This window comes from Phyllostomus hastatus, unplaced genomic scaffold (genome assembly GCF_019186645.2).
Source record: "Phyllostomus hastatus isolate PE091 unplaced genomic scaffold, TTU_PhHast_1.1 phas_scaffold_387, whole genome shotgun sequence".
Classification (NCBI taxonomy): Eukaryota; Metazoa; Chordata; class Mammalia; order Chiroptera; family Phyllostomidae; genus Phyllostomus; species Phyllostomus hastatus.
Genome location: NW_025334027.1, coordinates 786,602 through 806,510, shown reverse-complemented (window position 1 = coordinate 806,510; position 19,909 = coordinate 786,602). Strand labels below are relative to the sequence as shown.

At 59.3% G+C, this 19,909-nt stretch overlaps 2 protein-coding genes across 2 annotated transcripts in view; both read right to left on the bottom strand.

Moving 5' to 3' along the window:
- Positions 1-6,645, bottom strand: part of GGT5 (gamma-glutamyltransferase 5) — a 30,505-nt gene extending 23,860 nt beyond the window's left edge. Inside the window, exon 1 of the mRNA XM_045819847.1 lies at positions 5,903-6,645. Within this exon, the coding sequence (XP_045675803.1) occupies positions 5,903-6,075 (173 nt within the window). The 5' untranslated portion in view covers positions 6,076-6,645. The remainder of the gene's footprint in view (positions 1-5,902) is intronic.
- A 1,395-nt stretch (positions 6,646-8,040) lies between these two features.
- Positions 8,041-19,115, bottom strand: GGT1 (gamma-glutamyltransferase 1). Its single transcript, XM_045819852.1, has 12 exons — positions 18,954-19,115; positions 18,217-18,347; positions 18,003-18,089; positions 14,358-14,550; positions 13,810-13,967; positions 12,576-12,725; positions 12,023-12,159; positions 9,401-9,588; positions 9,060-9,187; positions 8,862-8,974; positions 8,670-8,783; positions 8,041-8,341 (listed from the first exon to the last, which is right to left on the bottom strand). Exons 1-12 carry the CDS (start codon positions 19,109-19,111, stop codon positions 8,195-8,197), a joined length of 1,704 nt encoding a protein of 567 aa, XP_045675808.1. The 5' UTR covers positions 19,112-19,115; the 3' UTR covers positions 8,041-8,194.
- Positions 19,116-19,909: the final 794 nt, after the last annotated feature.

Genomic DNA, 19,909 nt, shown 5'->3' with positions numbered 1-19,909 from the left:
ATGACCCATGGACGTGAACTGAAGGGGGGAATGTGGGTGGGAGGGGTTGTGCAGGGTGGAGGGGAGTGAAGGGGGGAAATGGGAAAACTGTAATAGTATGATCAATGAAATATATTTTTTTAAAAAGCAGCAAGAGAAAAGGAGACAGTTACCCACAAAGGAGCTCCCATTAGACCTGATTTCTCCAAAGAAAGCTTGCAGGAAAGCAGGGGCTGGAAAAAGTACTCCAAGTCATAAAAGGCAAGGACCTACATATGAGATCACTCTAACCAGCAAAGCTATCACTGAGAAAGGAAGGGCAGATAAAGTGCTTCCCAGATAAGGTCTGACGCATCACTGACCAGCAGTGACCTTGGAACGCTGCAGATGGCTCATCAACACTCAAGAAAAACATACACAGAGACAACCAGATCCTGTAGGGAAGTAGGAATGGAACAGCCACTCTCTCTAGTGGGGAGAGCTTCCGTTCCCCTGCAGGAGAGGCTTTTTATTGGTTTCATTTGCATAAGAATTCAGGTAAAGCTCATTACCCATTGCTAGGAAGTAAGGATCAAATAATAGATAACAAGGAAGTCTGAGGGCCCATTTTGAGTCAGGGTCAAAGAGCTGTAAAACTTTGAGGAACAAACTTACTTCTTCCTTGGACCCTTATCATTCAACTGAGAGCATTCTAAACAAAGCAGGTTTCACAGGATTTTACATATTCTTTCTTAGGCCTGATCACCTGGGCAACCCGCTTTCCAGCACAGGGCTGCACCACCCTCTGTCATTGTTTCAGGTTTAGGTGGAGCAAGGGAACTAAGGCAACCAGGAGATTAGGAGATTTTCTCACAGACAATGAGGACTCGGGCTATGTCAAAGCCGAGGGGGCGAGGGTCCATCACCCCCTTTTGCTGTAGCTCCCAAAGTCCTTCCTTGGGAGCCTCCCATGTGATTGTGCCTGTCTTAGGTCATTCCCCCCTTGGGGAATCTTACCCATCATTGGCTAACTGACCAACCATTAGGGGCCAGGCAGGGTGAAGTAAAAGGAGCAGAAGCGGTGGTCCTGCCAGGGAGATAGGCTTTTGTCTCCTTGGTGGCTTATGGTCCAAGGTCATTCCCTCAGCCTTAGCCTAGGCGGGGGTTACAGCTTCTGATACCAGGCAGGGCAGTTCCCAACAAAGATCAAGTTAAAGGAGTTCATCATCACCAAGCCCTTATTATATGAAATGTTAAAGGGACTTATCTAAGAAAAAGATCAAAATTGTGAACAGTAGAATGACAACAAACTCACAACTATCAACAACTGAACCTAAAAAAACAAAAACAAATTAAGCAAACTACCAACACAGGAAAAGAATCACAGAAATGGAGATCACATGGGAGGGTTATCAGCTGAGAGGTGGGTAGAATGGGGGGAAAGGTACAGGGAATAAGAAGCATAAATGGGTAGGTACAAAACAGACGGGGAGCTTAAGAATAGTGCAGGAAATGGAGAGGCCAAAGAACTTATATGTATGACCCATGGGCATGAACTAAGGTGGGGGGGGGATTCGGGTGGGAGGGGGTGTGCAGGGCGGAGGGGAATAAAAGGGGGAAAATGGGACAACTGTAATAGCATAATCAATAAAATATATTTTTAAGACTAAAAGTGATGGTTATAATGGAAACAGTACAACAATACAATGGCTATTGTTTTGAAATATAATATACATTAAATATATTTGTGTACATACAAATATGAAAGTAATGAAAGTAAGCTTGCCTGTATTACTGAATATAAAATTGGGTGTTATGAATGTATTAATTGGACCAATGAAAATTTTCCTTTCAATGATTGTGTGGACAGAAACCACATCTGGTGGAAAGGGGGCACCATATAGAAACAGCTGAAACTCCAATGACTGGTGAGGTCTGCTGCGTGAATAGCAAAGGAGGATGCATGAGAATGGATAGGCAATATGAAAAATAGGATAAGCTCATTTTTTGCCTGATATGTATGAACTGAGAGAAAAAAGACACCCCTTCAAGCCCTACGCTGGGAGAGAGGAGGAACAGGCAGAAGAAGAGGTTACTAGACAGTTGGCACTCGCAGCACAGCAGCAGCCGGGGGTATCGGAGAAACAGAACCAACGGGATTTGCATGTGGGGAAAGATTCTCATTCTGAGGAATTGTCTTATGTAATCGTGGAGTTTGGCCAGTTCAAAATCTGTGTGGTAGACCAGCAGGCTGGAAACTCAGGCAGCATTTCTATTTTTTTTCTTTTTAATCATTTTCACTTTCCCATTGTAGCGGACACACAACATTATATTAGTTGCGGGTATACAACCGGTCCAGGTAACTTACGAGGTGACCACCCCGACACACCCAGTCCCCATCTGGCACCACAGGCGATTACTACAACAGTATCAGCTGTGTTCCCCGTGCTGCACGTTCCGCGCCCATGACTGTTCCGTGACTACCAGTTCGTGCTTCTCAGCCCCTTCCCCGTGTTCACAGGACCCCTAGACCCCTTTCCCACCTGGCGACCATCAGATTGTCTTCAGTATCTATGAGTCTGTTTCTGTTCTGTTTGTTCATTTATCATGTTCTTTAGATTCCATGTTTAAGTGAAATCATGTGGCATTTGCCTTATTCTGCCTGATGTTTCACTCAGCACAATGTCCTCCAGGTCCATCTGTGTTGTTGCAGGTGCACGAGTTCATTCTTTTTTATGGCTGAGCCATATTCCATTGTGTGTATGTGACCTTTGTTTCTCCACGCAGCTACTGATGGACACTCAGGTTGCTTCCGTATCTTGGTTATTGTAAATAATGCTGCAACGAACATGTGGGCGATAAATACATATTCACTGCCATTTTATTATTCATATATGAATAATAACTACATATTCATTGCCATTTTAATTTTTTTCCTATAGGGAACCGATCCATGTGGAATGGCGAGTAGCCCAGCCCTGTCAGAAAGCCCACAGACGTGCAGGAGCCAAACCCAGGGATCGGCTCTCCCGTGGGAGTCAGGCCTGCACTGTACCCAGGCTGCTTTGGGGCTCGCTCTTGCTGAAACTCCCTCACCCTGAACTGAAGCTGCAAGTGCTTACTGCATGTCTTTAACGTAACTTTCTGACGTCTGTGCTAATTCCCCCAAGGATGGAGTGTAACCAGGCCAATTACTCTTTTCACTCCCTTGCATTTGCAGCATTTTTCCCTTGTTAATCTGCAGGAAGTAATCAGTGACATCATTTCCTTTGTCATCTGTGAAAGTAATCACCTAAAGCAAACCTGAGCATAATGAAGAACCTTCCTGATATGCTATTAGAAAGCAATAAAAGCTTGTCGAGGCAAGGGTCGAGGTGCTCTCCCCCTGAGAGAGTGGCTGTGCCGTCCCCTTTTCTCCACAGGACTTCGGTAGTCTGTGTGAATTTGTTTCATCTCATCCACAACACCGTGGACACTGCTGGCCAGAGTCTGCATCCTTTTCCCCCTTTTTCTTAAAAAAGACCTTTTAATGTTTCTTGTAACACTGATTTGGCAGTGATGAACTCCTTAAGGTTTTTTTTTGTCTGGGAAGCTCTTTATCTGTCCTTCAATTCCAAATGAGAGCTTTGCTGGACAGAGTAATCTTGGTTGCAGATCCTTGTTTTTCATCACTTTGAATATTCTGTGCCAAGAGGCTGGGTAGGCACTGGGGTTCAGGACGTGGGGGGCTCTGGGGAGGCCCCGCCCCTCAGCGGCCCTGGGGAGTTTCTGCCACAGCAGGGCAGCAGAGAACAGTGGTCCCAGCCAGGCCCCCTCACCCCGAGACACCAGGCAGCCCCCCCCCCACCGCCCGTGCAGGCCCAGTTCCCTCGTAAACCAAGCAGAGCCATAAATCCACTGGACTCAGGGAGAAGCAGCGAACCCTCCTCCTCCTGAGGATGTGGTGGGAGGACAGCCGTTCCTGAGAGGTCGCGGCAGACAGACAGCACAAAGCCTGGGGGTCACCCCCCCACCGCCCCCTGGAAGACACTTACTCGGAGCCTCAGGGCACCCCGTTTGCACACAAGCCTGACGCCCCGGGACATAACGCTGCAAGAGGACAGGCCAGAGCGGGGGAGACCTCCTGTCACTGTGGGTCTGTTGTACCTCCACGAGGATGAGGATGGGGCTGGGCGAACCTTGAGAACCCTCCCCTAGGGGCTCGGGCTGCAGCACAGGTCCCAGCCCGAAGGGAGAAAGCCTGAAAGGTTAGAAGGAGACTGGTTTGGGGGGGCCCTGCTGGTAAGAGGAGAAGGCGGTGGGGAGGTGGGGGAAGGAGGGAGGGGGGAGAGGGGCCATGGGCTGCGGGCTGCGGCCCCTGTGAGGACCTGTGATGGCCAGGCCGGCAAGCTCCTGGCTGATGGGGCTCGGGGATGCCCTGGAGCCACAGGGACTGGGACAGCTCCAGGCCCTCTCCCACTTCCAGCTTCTTAAAACAAGAACAGGAAGTGCACGCGTACACAAACACTGGGGAGAAACTGCATCTGCTTTCCTCATGAAGGGTCGCTGGGAGCACCGAAACCCCAAGCCCAGACTCCCATGGGCACGTCACAGAGACCCCAGGCAATACCCAGGGAGGCAGGGTGGGCCCAGACCCCCTCGGAGATATGAGGCAGCAGCCCCTGCTCCGGGGGGGGGGCTTGGTCCCCCCTCCATGGTGTCTGCGGCCTGAAGCCCCCAATTGGGTCTGCATCTTCGCAACTGTGGGTTCAGGTGGGCGTGGTGCCTCTGCAGGTTCTCATGAGCACAGAGGGGCTCACTCCCTTCCCTCCCCCTGGGAAGCCCCTGCGGAGACTCAGCAGCCTGCTCCCCACTTGCCCCTAGCTGCCACCCTCAGCCACTGCCATCCTGTAAGGAGCCCTGAGGGAGAGGACAGAAGGAGCCCAGGGGACCAGGTCAGGAGTGGGCAGATCAGGGACAGACAGGCAGATGGCGGGACGGAGGAATGAATGAAGAGGTGAATGAATGAAACAGAAGAAGAAAGCGTGCAGGCAGGGTGACGCGGGGACAGAGTGGGAATGAACCCCATCTCCCCAGTGGCGCCTTGGGCTGGGACTTGGCCGTGCTCCCCCTGGTCCTTGCTCAGGGACAGCCCCGCTTGGCTCACTGACTAAGCCGATCCTGACAACAGCCCATGAGGCAGAGGTTCTGGGAAGCAGACCCAGCGGGCAGGGAGGAGATGGGGGTGGGAGGGGAATGAGCCCTGCCCTGTCCAAACCTGGGGGGTCCGCAGAAGCCTCCCCTGGGCTGGGCTTCCTGGAAGAGGGTCACAAACACCAGCTGGGGTCCCTCTCCATTGCCCCACTGGACCGTGCCTGCCAAACAGCAAAACATCACTCTGCCCACTACTGGCCCAGCTCCGGGTCCTGACCCTGGAAGGTGAGCCCGTGAGGGTGTGGTCCAGCAGGGCAGGTTTCCCGGTCCTGAGCCAGGGTGGGATACGGGGCCCCCGGACAGCACTGAGTGCACCCCAGCAGACCAATACTCGTACACAGGGTCCCCCACTCCCTCGCCCACACCCCTGGAAGAAAATCCAGCCTTGGGGAGCTGGCGCAATCTATCTGAGGGGGCCAGTGCTGGTGACTGAAGTCAGCCTGGGCTAGACCAGTGACACTGTAGCAGTGCCTTCGCCGAGCCTCCTGGCTCCTGGAACCAGGAACAGAGTCACATACCACACCTTCTCTGCCCACGCCGTCATTGTCCCCAGACGCCCACCCGTCCCATGCACAAGCCTGCTGCCTGCTGCCTGCATTGTGCAAAGGCCGGGAGGCTGCTTCCTTGCTAGAGCCCAAACCCATGTGATCCCCACATGCCAGTGCACAACAAACGCACCTTCTCCACCCTCTCGCCACTGGCCACAGTGTCTCTGGGTGGGCGGACAAGCCGCTGCACTCCCCGTACTCACCGTCCAATGTCTGAGCAGACCTTGGAATCGGCAGCCACCGCAGCACGGGAGAAGGCCTGGGGGCCGCAGCGAGGGTGGTGGCGGGAGAGGACCACGGCGGGCACGATGATGGCCAGGGCCAGGCCCAGCCCCAGAAGCACCACGCCCAGCGTGACCCCGTAGCCCTGGGCCATGGCTCTGCAGCCCTGGGAGGAGGCTGGAGAGGAGGCCGGTGGGCAGACAGATGCACAGACAGCTGCGTGGCTAAATGGACAAGACAATTCCCAGAGGGATTCACAGGTGACAGGACAGATAGACAAACAGATGGGGCCAGAGTCAGACAGACAGACAGGCAGACAAACAGATTGGAGAGAAGACAGCAAGAGGAGGATGGTCAGACAGACAACTGGACAAAGGCGGGGTTGCAGAAGGACAGACAGGGTAACAGACGAGCAGTGGACAGCCAAGCGGACAGGTGGGTGTGTGGACAGACGGCTCGTGGCGGCAGAACAACTGTCCTCCTTGAGTGCAAGCTACAGCAGGAGAGCTGGTCGCATGCCTGCTCTCCAGTTCTCAGCTCCTGCTCTCAGCCCTGGAATGAGACCAAGAAGGCCACTGCGTTCATGGGGAATTTTTCCTCCTAGAGGAGCAAGTGGTGGCAGTTAACTCCCTCGCTGCCATTCCTACGGCCTGCCCTAGCAAGCCTGGGTGGTACATCAGCCCTCCCTGTCCACCGGCTGGAGCAGGCTTTCCCATAGGCTGGTTCCCACAGCTGCTTCATGGGGTGGTGAGGGCTGCGGGTGCCTCCTCCTACACTACCTCCGCCCCCACGTCCCAGTGACATTGCTCAACCAGAAACCAAAATGCATTCCTGGGCCAGGGCCAGGTCACCCTCCAGGAAGCAGGGACATGGGGGGGAGGGGCGAGAGAGGGTAGACAGGGTCAGGGGTGGGACATCCCCCTTCCTCTCCCCAGCCATCCTGGTCAGGCAGAGGCCAGGATGCAGGGACCACAGAACAAAGGTCCAAGAAAAGAACTGACATCACAAGTGGCCCGGCCAGAGGTGCAGCGGAGGACCAGCCGGGAAGGGCCCTGAGTGTCTGTGTCCAGAAAGAGGGGAAACGGAGCCCCTTGGGGTCTGGGAAACTGGGGTACGCTCCGTCCTTGTGCCGGGGCCTGGGGAGCCTCCTAGCCAGCCCCCATTTCCGTCAGGAACAATGCCCACCCCTCTGCCTCTGTCCGCTCCCCTGCACCTGTGGCCGTGGGCCGTCCTCTGGGGCCACATGAGGGCTAGGGAGTGACCGGCACACCCCCCAGCCTAGTCTCCATCCCACCTCGGGGATCCCAGCGACTGGGCTCAGACCCTGCAGGCACAAAGCCTGCTTTCCTGTGGACACTTGGGAAGCACAGGTGTTCCCACCTCAGGAAGGAAAGCCAGACGCCTGCGCTGGCCCCTGCACCCAGGGCCCCACTCGTGCTCACTGGCGGGCACTATCTGCCGGGTCGGGGCCCCCTCTCCCCTGACCGCCTCCACCAGCCCTTCCCAGCACCGTACTTTAGGTGCCCCATGAGTTAGCAGACCCTGCGGGCAGGGGAAGGGCTGGCCCCGGATGGGGGAGACAGGCTGTTGTGTTCACCGCCCCCCACTGTGTTCCCCAGCCACTCGCTGGTTCAAGCCCTGACCCTCGGGGATCTCGGGACCTCCTCCAGTTCTCTGTTCCTGAGAACCTGGCCTCCTGGAGCTGATCGCAGCTTGGGTTTCATTCTGCATTTGTGCTTGGAAAGCACCCCCGGGGCCTGGCTCTGACCAGCATGTTCTGCTCCACTCTTTCGCCCAATCCCACTCCCCAGACCTCAGCTTCACCTCCTTGTGTCCTCAGCAGGGTGATCTGGACACCCGCCAGGCTGAGGAGACATCCAGGTTCCTTGGACCAGTGGGAGGCTTCTGCTCGAGGGAAAGCCAAGGCTATGGCGCCCCCTGGTGTCCAAAACTGGAAGCACCGCTGCCCGGCAGAGGGACTAGAAGGCCTGGCCCCTGGTGCTGGGGCTCAGGGTGAGGAAGGACAGGGTTTGGCATGGGCTTGCTCTGTGTCCCCTCCCACCCGCGGGGCTCGCCATCCTCCCCACCAGGTGGCTCCATTTTACACAGAATGCTGAGGCCCAGAAAACTGGGAGCCAGCCAGCACCTAGCGCTGTGGCCCCCATTTATTGCACTGCTTCGCCGCTCCCGGGAGAAGCCCAACCCCCAAAGTCTCAGTCCTTCGTAGGTATCTTGTCACTGGGTTGCCGCTCAGCCCTGCCTGCTCCTGACACTCAGTAGCCGGCAGGCTCCCCGCCTTTCCTGGAGTCTGAGGCGGCCGCCCAGCCGCCAGCCGTGGGGACGATGGCCTGCACCACAGCGATGAAGGTAGACTTGACCTGGGTGTGGTGGTGCCGGGTCTCCAAGCCTGTGGTCACTGCCTGGGGGGAGCGGGGGAGGGAGGCTTCAGGGGGCCTGAGACGCCCTCGGAACCACACCTGTGCTGTCAGCGGCTTCATGGACCCAGGTAACACCCAGGAAGAGTGCATCGGGGGAGCTGGGCCTGCTGAGTCTTGTTGGAGCCCGAGGCCTGGGCCTCACAGCACGGGGGCCCGAACCGTCCCAGGCAGTGGGTGCGAGGACACCTGTTCCTGGCAGGAGATGCCAGCTGCCGCCCCTCCATGATGGGACGGGAGGTCCAGAGCTCCGTCTCAGGACACCCAGTGCCCACCCCCTGCTGTGACTCAGTTTCCCCACCGCCCACCCTACCTGGTCGATGTGCTTCTCCACGGTTGTGGTGTTGGGCAGAAGCTGGTTGTGCAGCCGGGGCTCCTCGACTGCCCGCTTCACGTCGTAGCCGAACCACAGGCTGTTGATGATGGCCTACGCGGGACGGTCAGGGGAGCGTGGGGTCAGTGCGGCCCGAGGGCAGGGGCTGAGGGGCCGGGAGGGGGCACCTACCAGCGCTGTTGCCGTGGTGATCTGGGTGCCCCCAGAGGCACCCACCACCATACGGACCCGGCCGTCCCGGTCCACGATAATTGCTGGGCACATGGACGAGAGTGGCTGCTTCCCTGCGGGCCGTAGGGGACAGACAGGCCGGTCAGCTGCCCACCTGGGACACCAGCCCCGTCCCCACCCAACGCCCCCACCCCGCACCTGGCTTGATGAAGTTGGCTGGTGAGGGAGGCACCCCAAACTGGTTGGTGATGTTGGGGGAACTGAAGTCGTCCATCTCGTCGTTGAACAGGATCCCGCTGACCTGCGAGAGCACCTTGGAACCGAAGCTGCAGGCCGGCTGAGTCAGACAGCTGTGCCCTGCCCACCGGGCTTGGCCCCGCCCACCCACCGAAGCTCCGCCTCGAGCCCCCGTGAGGTCTGGGGCAAGTGTTCTACCAAGGTGGAAGCTCAGCTTTCTGCCCTGAAAGGGATGGATGGAGCCCTGCCTCTGGGACAGCAGGGCGGCCCCCGGCCCACCCAGGCCACCTGGCAGCCCCTACTATAAGTTGATGGTGCTGGTGGCCGACACGGCGCTGCCATCCTCGGCAACCACGGACAGGTGGGCGGTGCCCCCGTCGTCTGGAGTGTAGAACTCAGGCTCGTAGTAGGAGGCTGGGTGAGTGGTGTCGTCCGAGATCCGGTTCCGGAGTCGGGCAGCGAAGAACTCGGAGCTCATGTTTCGGACCACCTGCCGAGACCCCAGAGCTGTCCTGAGGAGGCGGAGGGGTGGGAAGGGGCACCGACTTGTGCAGGCAGCTCTCAGGAGCCCCCCCACCATGGCTCCGAGCCCAAGCCTCCTGCACCCTCGACCTCCTGTGACCCGTCTGCCCCCTCACCAGCCTCTGGCCCTGTTGCCATCCGGCAACTCTGAATGTCTGTCTGTCTGTCTGTCTGTCTGTTCCCCAAGCCTCCCTTCTAGCCACATGCATTTATTCACTGAGCTTGCACTGCGTGCCTGGCACTGGGGGATCAGCAGGGAACAGACTAGCAGGTCCCCATCCTCACAGCCAGGAAGACAGGGACATGCTGGGAAGAACAAGCCAGGTAAGGGTGGTAGGGAAGGGTGGGGCGGGGTGGAGTAGTCAGGGAGGGCTTCTTAGAGGAGGTGACATCTGGAAAGAGCACTGAATGAGGCCTGGGTGGCAAATGCAAAGGCCCTGAGGCAGGCAGATGGTGAGTTGGGTACCAAAGACTGGAGGTTGGAGGTGCAGGCAGGGGCTGACCGCACAGGTCCTCACAGGCCTCCTAAAGACTCTGGCTTCTGCTCTCCACCACCCAGGATTGGGACAGAGGAGTGCGCATGCGGTGGCTGTTCTCCCAGGGTCCCTCTGAAGGCCGTATGGGGTAAATGAGTGGAACCCAATAGAGAGGCTGTGACATCAGTCGGGGGAGAGACGAGGTGGCTCACCCAGGTGGGAGAGAAGGGGCAACTGAAAATGGCCCCAGAGTCTTCGGTCCAGAACAGCCCTTAATGGGGGACATGAACACAGTGGAAGGGACAGGTGTGGGGATAGAGGGAGCTCGAATTGGGACAGATGCCCATTGGACACCGAAGAACCTGTCTTGAGTGGGTGGTGAACCTCCACGTCAGGATCACGGGCGAGATCCACTGAGGGACGAGCGTGGAGACAGCGGCTTGAAGCCGCGAGCCTGGGTGGGCAGATGCAGAGGAAGGGCAAACCAGGGACAGGAGGGGCGGAGGCGGGAGCAGCCAGCCAGGACAGCCCTGGGGGGCCAGCAGAGGAAATGCCTCCAGAAGGTTCCAGCAGCTCCTCCTAGATTAACTGACTAATCCAGGGGGCAGTCTGCAGCCTGGATCTACTCTCAGGGAAACAGAGTCAAACGCAGGATGTAGGACCTTGTACGCGAGAACGGCCCTGGACTTTAAAACCCCACAGAGCGCCAAGGGGGCCGCTGCAGGTCAGGAGACCAGAGAGACAAAAGTGCCCGGGGGCGGGGGGGCCCTGGGCCTGAACTCACTGGGACCCTCAGCGAGACCCCGACACAGGCGTCTCACAGGGCGGCCGGCCCCATGTGCGTGGGAGAAGTCCTCGCTCGGGAGACGCCCTCTGAGACTGGGTCTCCACTGACTTGGGCAAACATGGGGCCACCAAAGGCAGAGGCCGGCAGGAGAGGACTCCGGAAGGGCCGGAGCTGGCCGCCTGCTCCCCGGGGAGCAGAGGAGTAGTACAGGGCGGGAGCGGGGCTGGAGAGACGAGAGCACACCGGCCTCAGGAGCGAGGGACCCGAACGGGCAGAACGGGGGCACGAGAGGCAGAGCCGCCTCTTTGGGAGGGCGCAGCTGCGTCAGCGAGTGGGCAAGCAAAGGCCCACCTGACACAGGACAGGGGGGAGAGCGGGTGGCCATGCAGTGGCTTCTGTGGCCTTGGGATACGAAACACGTCACTGGCTGGGGTGGGTGATGGGGGCACAGAGTGGTCACCAGGAACTAGAAAAGGCCTGGGAGGCCAGAGGGGTTGCTGGGCTGCTGAGGCCCGCCCTGGGCAGCACGGGTCAGTGTATGGGGTACCCCAGAACCGGGTGTCCGAGCAGGTAAGGATGGCTGTCACGGGGTCACAGTCTGGAGGGCTGTCACGGGGTCACAGTGAGGCCCAGCCTCGGGCTGGGGCAGCTGGTGGTCAGAGGGCTGGGCAGTGCAGAACCGGGTGGGGATCTGGGAAGTGTCACCTCCTGGATCTGACCAGCTTGCAGGTGGCCAAGGCCTCTGCCCTCCTGGGACATGGGTCCTCTGCCTATCTCGGTCCTTCTCATGGCCCCTGATGGCTGCGCCAGCTCCATGCAGGCCTCACCTCAGCACTGACTGGTCCAGAACCTTCCAGGCTGAGGGCACAGCACGTGGAAGGCCTGGAGGTGGGAGTGTGGGGGAGCAAGGGGCACTGATCACTCATGGTCAAGCCTGTCACACTGTGAGCTCTGGGACAGAGGCTCAGCTCAGAGTCACCAGTCCATCCCATCACACAGCGGCCCCACCGCCAGAACTGGTGAAAGTGAATCAGTAAAGCAGGTGTGGGGCTTCATTAATCCGTAGAGAAACCCAGGGGACCTTCCTGACAGTTCTGCAGCTGGCCCGCGCCCATCAAGGGCCAGCCCCTGTCCCTTACCTCAGTCACATTGACAAACTTGGGGTCCCCAAGCAGGGTCCTCTTGGCATAAGCGAACCGGAAGGCCTCCACGATGCGGTGGTAGGTCAGGCCCTTCGCCTCGGGCGTCTCCACGCTCGCCCGGGAGAAGTTGTACCCTGGTAAGGCAGAGCCGGGCAACTGCTGGCGACCCCGGGGCCCCTGGGACATCCCAGCTCAGCAGGGACAGCTGGGTGCCCGGAGCGGACCCACCCCTCCCTGAACCACCGGGCCCGCCTCGAGAAGCAGAACATTTAGTACCCAGCAGCTGCAGTGCTCACTGCCAGAGGGCCAGGGACCCCGGGGCCTGGGCTCATACATCCGGCCAGAGGGCTGCCCGGTCTGCTCCTCCGTCACAGATGATCTTCAGGCACTGGGTGCCTGGGGCGAACCAGACTCCATTGCCCTTGAGCCCCACTCCCGGAACACTGCTCCCCACCTCGCTCCCTCCCGACACTCCCCCAGCCCCGACAGTGTCCCCTCAGGGCCTGCTCACGAGGTGCTGCCCCCTGCAGGGCCGAGGTGGACAGCTCACCCTTGAGGATGTTGAGGATGAGGGCCAGCACAGGCCCACTGAGCGGGGCGCTGGGCACGTAGAGCTGGGCATCTCCAAGGCTGATGCTCAGCGGGTGCTCGATCAGCTCTGCGCGGTAGTTGTTCAGGTCCCTGGCCGTCACAATGCCCCCTGCAACCGGACAGCAGCTCCATGTGGGGGAGTGGACACAGGGACCGGCTGCACTACTGGGGGCCAGGGCTGCCATTTGAGGATGGGGTCGCACCATTGGAGGGGGGTCTGCCCACCCTGCAGGGCCGCTGCCCCTCCACCTCCACACTGGCCCACTCTGCAGGTCCTTGGCCCTCCCAGATGGTGGCACCGCCCCACGGGGTCAGGCCCAGACCAGCTGTCCTCGACCTGCTTGCCCTGCTGGCCTCCAGGTTGGCCACCTCTCTTCCCTGGCAGCCAGGGAGTCCTCACTAAGTGGAAAGCATTGCTCATCTCCCCCGCCCCCCCCCAGCCCCTCCTCCCGTGACTAACGGGTGGGTGGAGGGAGGCTCTTAATTCTCTGGGGCTCCAGACAGACAAGTATTTACAAGCTAATTCCCAGCGTCCGTGGTGAAGGTCAACATGTCAATCACCTTCCTGCATGACGCACTAACAGAAATAGCAGATGAAGAAGGCCACAGCTCAGGGATAGAGCGGCAGCTTTGGGCTCCATCAGAGCCTGCCCCATTAGGTTCCAGCCACGGGACCCTGTGTGCAGACCCTCCAATGCCTCTCTCACCAAGCCCACCCTCATCTCTGGTCGACTTCCTGAAGAATTAAAGCCCTCCTCTCCAGGCTTTAGCCTGTTCCCTCCCCCAGAAACGCACTTCCTGCCTATAAAGTGCAATCTCGTCTATAGCTCAGGCATTGCCTCCTCCAGGAAGGCCTCCCAGATCTGCACTTAGTGCTTCCTCAGCCCTGGCTCATACCTATGCCTGCTTTTACCACCTCACCCACACCCACACACACACACATTCAGAAAGCCCGGGGCGGGAGGGCTTTCTCTCCTGAACTGTACCATCTCTCAGCTCTGACCTAACCAGGACCTGTGGACCCATGGTGCGTCACTGACTGCAAACACATCTGTGACTCTCCCCTGCCAGGTGCTCCCCGAGGGCCCAATGCCCAACCCAGGCAGGACCCGAGGACCCCAGACTTCTGGGCCCCAGCTCAGGGTTTCCTCTGCGAAATGCCTCACCCCAGATCCCGGCGGTCACCCACTCACCGGCCGCCTGGATGTCCTTGACGATCTGGGCCGTGAGGCTCCCGTTGTAGAAAGCCTGGGCGCCCTGGGAGGCCAGTGTCTGGTATGTGTCAGCCAGTCGCGGCATGGTCACTCTGTCCCCCTCTCGCAGCACCTTCCCGTCCCGGCAGAACACCTCGCTGGGCAGAGCGGGCTCCCGTGAGGCCGACAGGTGTGGAGGGCATAGCCAGACCATCCCCACGGCCACCCGGCACGGGGAACAAGAATGGAGGACAGTCAGCTCCCGTCCACAGGTGGGTGGCCCGTCCCTTGAGGCCCATCCTCCAGCGTCCAGCCCAGGCCTCCTAGAGCTCCCTGCACTCAGGGTGTACAGGCCAGAGCCCCAGCACCGGGCTCCAAACGCGTCCCCTCACACGGCGGGACGGGTTTTGCGTCTCCAGGAGCCTGCCCCTCCATCAGCACAGGTTCCTGACAGTGCTCCATCAGCTAGGCACGCACACGGCCCGCAGGGGCCTGGGGGTGCGCCTGCCCCACCCGCACCCCAGGGCAGGCCAGCCTGGCGGACGTACCACATCGCGGGCTGCTGCTCAATGACCTCCCGGCTCTGCTCCAGGGCTGCCGCCAAGCTCTTCCCCACAGGGAAGCCCTGACGGGCCAGCTGGATGCTGGGCTGGAAGAGGCGAGCCCAGGGCAGCCGCCCGTGGCGCTGGTGCGCCAGCTCGTAGCCTCGGATCTCACCGGGAACCGCCACCGACAGCCCCCCTAACAAAGCGAGAGGGACGCAGTTAGTGGTTCCAGAAAAGGGACCTCAGGGCCTGTCCCAGGCACAGTCCCCAGATGGGGCGGGCGAGGCTCAGGAAGGAAATGGATTTTTGAGGTCGTATCTGGACTCGGCCGGCAAGGCTGCAGACCAGCCGGGGGTGTCTGACAGGGCAGGGGAGGGCAGAGTGGGAGTGTGTGTGCTGGGTCTCGCTGTCCAGGGCCTCGCTGTCCATGTCCGCAGGCACCACTGTGTCTGAGATCCTGTGCCAGTGTCACGGTGGCACAGGGAGACTGTGGGGAGCTGGACCCAGGCCACCTCGTCCCACGAAGCTCAAGGGTCCACCAGGACCTGCCAAAGCCCCCAGTGCAAACCCAGGCCAGTCCCAAAGCAAGGGCCACTCTTCTATTGTCCCAGCTGGGACCTGACCCCAAATCCCTGCCATGTCCCCTCTCTGGGCCTCATGTTCCCATCTGACCGTGGGGAGTGTTTAGTCTCCACCTCTGACCTCCGAGGAGCCCATGACTGCACGGGAGACAGCCCCACTGCCCACCTGGCCCTCAGCCGACACTGACAGAAGGGTACAGCCACAGCCCTCACTCCAGGCCCCCTCCTGCTCCCCCCCTGAGGTTACAGGTTCATTTCAGCTACGCCCAGGCTCGGTTCCCAGGGCTGGGTTGTGATAACATGTGCATATCTCAGGTCTGACACCCAGCACGAAGTTCCTCCCACCTGAAATAAATGCTGCCATCACCTCGGGCCAGTCAGCACCCCACACTACCCCTCTCACCACACACAGTGACCGCCACACCACCAGACCAGGACCCCACCTTGCCCAGCCCATCCTTTGCCCCTCCTGCGTCACCTCTGGACTGCACACGCCTGGCCCTCCCCACACCTCCCCACCCTCTCCTCCGTCTGCACTCACTCTCCTGGTGACCTGCCCCAGGTCAGGGCCTTGGGTTCCATCTGCAAGCCGACAACTCCCAGATTTACTCCCCGGCCAGCTCCCTGAGGGCCGGGTCTGGGGTGCACCAGCCCATCAGAAAAAGGTATCTCAAACTGAACACAGCCAACCCCCAAATTCTGATTGTCGCCTTGACAGTCTCCATCAGGGCCTCCCTGCCTTTCCAGGTGCAGACACAGACCCTCGGTTATTGCGAACCACCCTGCCTGGTTTCAGAAGCTGTAACCCCCACCAAGGCGAAGGCTGAGGGAATGACCTTGGACCGTAAGCCAGCAAGGAGACAAAAGCTTGTCTCCCTGGTAGGAATGCCACTTCTGCTCCTTTTACTTCATCCATAACTGGCCCTCAGTGCTTGGTCAGTTAGCCAATGACCGGTACGATTTACCAAGGGGGAAATGACCTAACACAGGCATGATCATGTGGGAGGCTCCCAAGGAAGGACTTTGGGGGCTACAGCAAAAGGGGGTGATTGACCCCTGCCCCTTGGCTTTGACAGAGCCTGAGTCCTCATTCTGTCTTTGAGAAATCTCCTAATCTCCTGGCTGCCTTACTTCTCTAGCTCCACCTAAGCCTGAAACAATGACAGAGGGTGGTGCAGCCCTGTGCTGGAAAGGGTGGGTTCCCCGGGCGATCAGGCCTAAGAAAGAATATGTAAAATCCCGTGAAACCTGCTTTGTTTAGAATACTCTCAATTAAACGATAAGGGTCCAAGCAAGAAGTAAGTTTGTTCCTCAAAGTTTTACAGCTCTTTAGCTATCTGACCCTGACTCAGAATAGGCCCTCAGAGTTCTTTGTTATCTATTCTTTGATCCTTACTTCCTGGCAATGATTAATGAGCTTTACCTGAATTCCTGTGTAAACGAACCCAGTAAGAGCCCACTGAGGAAAGGTTCTTGGCCCTTCTCCTTTGAGAGATCGGCCATTTTTCCTCCCCAAGCAGATCATGTCTTGGTAGACTTATTCTCATCTGTGGTGGGAGGGGGGCGGGGGGCGGGGGGTCTGTGGGCGGAGCCCCCCACACTCCGGCACCAGGACCCCAGCACACACACCACACCCAACCCGTCAGCAAGCCCACAGGCGTCAGCCACCAGCCACCCACTCATCGCTCCCCAGCTGGATCCCCAAGACCCCCTGATGGACCACCCACCGGGCAGGTGGCTTGCTTTCTATTCCTGCCACAGAGCCCGAGGAGTCCCACCAGACATGGGCCAGGTCCACGGCACCCACCCCACGCTCAGACACCCAGGAGACGCCTCTCCCTCCTCAAATAAGAGGCACAGCCTCCACAGTGACCCGCACGGTCTGATGCAGCCTGGGCTGTTCCATCTGACCCCGTGTCCGTGTCCTCCCCCTCCCCCAGCACCCACGCAGCTTCCCCCCCACCACTACACCCCGGTCTCCGGGTCTTTGCCCCATGCCGCCTCCCTGACCAGGCCGCCCTCGGCGAATCGCACACCCTCTGGCCCTTCCCGCCCCTGCTCTCCGGGCAGCACTGGCACACCCCTCTCCCCTCAGCCCTGGTTCTGCACCGGCAGGTCGCCTTGACCAGGCCTCAGACGTCCGCTGTTGCTTTTGTTTCGGACGCCAGCTTGAGGAACAGCCCCTGACCCTGTAGGGGCACCCAGTAAATCCTAGTGAATCAGTGAATTCTGAGCGTCCCCACGATGCCAGTAAGTAGGTCCCTGAGCTTCCAGCAATCTCGCACTCTAACTTCTCTTCTGCACATTTGGAGTTGCTCAATGGCTACAAATTCAAAGCTTCTGCACGTCGCAGAGGACTCTGAAGGGGCCGTGCATGGCCTGCAGTAGGGCTCAGACTAACTATGGTCCCTGTGCCCTGCCCCTCCTCCTTCTGGACCTCTCTTCCTGCAATCCATATGGGGGGGGCAGGCGGAACGCGGCTTCGTAGCAGCGCCCCCTGGTGGCCACTGTAGGTGACAGGTCTGCTCTTTGCTTATGTCCAGAGTAGAAAACAGGAACTCCCCCCAATACTCATCCTTACAAATGAACAAACGAACGACTTGGATATCTGTGAAAGATGCAGGGTCTGGACAGCCTGCTTCTTCATCAGCATAGAGCTGTGGGACCTCAGCTGGTTTGCACGACCTCCCCGGGACTCAGCATCCCCACCTATAAAATGGGAGCCGACGCGGCGGTCCCCTGGCCAAGGGCACAGGGAGGGTTCAAGGGCCTGGTCAGTGGAAAGGGCTGAGCAGAGTGAGCCCCAGTGCCCCCTGGGACGGCAAGCTGCTGTAATGGTAATTACCCTCCCTGTACCAGCACAGGGAGGCCCTGGGTGGCCTGAGCAGAAACAGCAGAAGCTCTGCCCCTTCACACTCCATGATGGTGGTCCCGGCCACTCAGTTCGGAGGATGTGACGGGGCTGGGCGTCAGGGGCTGCCAAAGCCGTCCCTGGCCCTATAGGGGCATGTTAAACCTTCGCGCCCCACACCCTGCACCTGCCCCTCACCCTGCACCTGCCCCTCACCTTGCTGCAGCTGCTCCGAGCTGTTGAACATGTCGGGGGAGGCCAGCTCAGGGGCCACCTCCCGGGCGTTGATGACCTCCGCTTTGCCTGGAGGGAGAAGCAGGTGGGCCGTCGGGACCCAGGGGCCACCCGACCTCGCTCCCCCCAGCCCCGGTCCAGCGGTCCAGAGGGAGGCAGACTCCCTGGCATCCCCCCTGCTCCCGCGGGCACTCACGCGTGGTGCTGTTGTAGATGGTGAGGAACAGGCCGCCCCCGATGCCCATGCTGTGCACGTTCACGAGCCCCACACACAGCAGGGCCGCGATGGCGGCGTCCACCGCCGAGCCGCCCTCCTGCAGCACGTCCCTGCCCACGGCACCGCACACCGGTGAGGCTGAGGGCTGGCGGACCCCCAGCCCTGCCGCCCAGCCTCTACCCCCGGCATCTGCCCGCCCGGTGTCCCACCCACGGAGACTGAAAAGAAGTCTGCAGGAGTTTTTTTTTTTTTATTTTAAATGTAACTCTAAAACCGGTGGGCTTATATTTCCCTCTTTTTTAAGCAAACAAATGCACATAATTTTTATAATTAAAAGAATTGTTACATTAGTAACATTCATTTCATTAATAACATTTTTTTCTGTTTAAGTCTTTAAGTGGGAACTGATCTGCACGTGTGAGGCAGGAGTTGAGAATGATTTGTATCGGCCAGCAGAGTGTAGCCAGAGAAACAGACGCCCTCAGCACAGAGGAAAGGGCCCAGCTGAGCACTGGCAGGCCCGTGTCCTGCTCTTGGGGCGAGTGTCCCTTCTCCCCTGAGCAGAGGTTGCTGTGAAGGTACAAAGAGAGGACGCCCCTTGCCCAGCAGCCCATTTATGGGTGGGGAAACCGAGTCTCAGAGGGGCAACGGTCTTGCCCAGGTCCACTTCCGGTGGTTGTCCCCTAGGGCTGTCCCCACCCCCCCGCCCCACTCACCTCCCGATCTCCGAGCAGACTTTGGCGTCCGCAGCCACGGCCGCCCTGGGGTACACGTGGCTGGGTGGCCTGGAGGTGGGCAGCCAGAGGGAGAGGCCAATGATGACAAGCACCAGGACGATAGCTGTCAAGGCCACCGCCACGAAACGCTTCTTCATGGTTCTGTGGGCATGCAGAGGGGGCGGGGAGCAGGGTCAGGGAGCCACGCCAGCCTGGCCTTGGGAACATCCTGACCTTCACCCCCGCAGGGCACAGCCCAAAGTCAAGGCTCAGAGATGTCCCTGCGTGTGCTCCCTGCCTGCCGCCCAGAACATGTGGGGGTCGGGTCACTCTGCCAGGAGCTCCTGGTCCCAGCTCTGCCCGCCCACACCCTCCCTGCCTCCCCACAGGGCCCCGGCCGGTGAGGACCGCCATTCTAGCAGGGACCACTCCTGGGAGCTCCAAGATTGTACATGAACCTGCTTCTGCAGTGCCTCGTCTGCCCCCTCCTGGGGACCGAGCCCTCTACTGCCAACAGGTTGCTCTAGAAGGGACAACTCTAGCCTGCTTTTCCCTATGTCCCCACCTCATCTCAGAGCCCAGCACTGCCCATGGGTCCCCCGGAGTGGCCTTCCACAGAGTATGGGGTTCAGCTCCCGTCATGCCCCTGCAGGGGACACCTGTAGTTTCCTGAAATCATCGGGTCAGCCGCCATGGAGCGATGCCGTCCTCAACAGATGGAAGCCCCGAGCCTTGCCTGGGGAGGTGGCCGCAAAAGCTGGGAGAGCTTGGCTAAAGCAGCGGGTGGAATAACCCGGGGGGGATGGGGGAGGTCTCTCCCCACCTGCACCCCGTCTGCAGGAGGCTGCGTCACAGAACCTGCTCTGGAGAGGTGCCCCAGCCCTCCCCAGGGGGCTCTGCAAGGCTTCTCTGCCTCCAGAGGAGCTCTGAAGTCAAAGAGGAGGCTGTGAGCAGCT

Coding starts and splice junctions, on each gene's coding strand:
- GGT1 (XM_045819852.1), bottom strand. CDS start 19,111: ATGAAGAAGCGTTTCGTGGCGGTGGCCTTGACAGCTATCGTCCTGGTG. Junction 13,968..14,357: donor GAGCAGCAGCCCGCGATGTG/GTACGTCCGCCA, acceptor CGCTCTGCCCAG/CGAGGTGTTCTGCCGGGACG. Junction 12,726..13,809: donor CAAGGACATCCAGGCGGCCG/GTGAGTGGGTGA, acceptor GTCCGGTTGCAG/GGGGCATTGTGACGGCCAGG.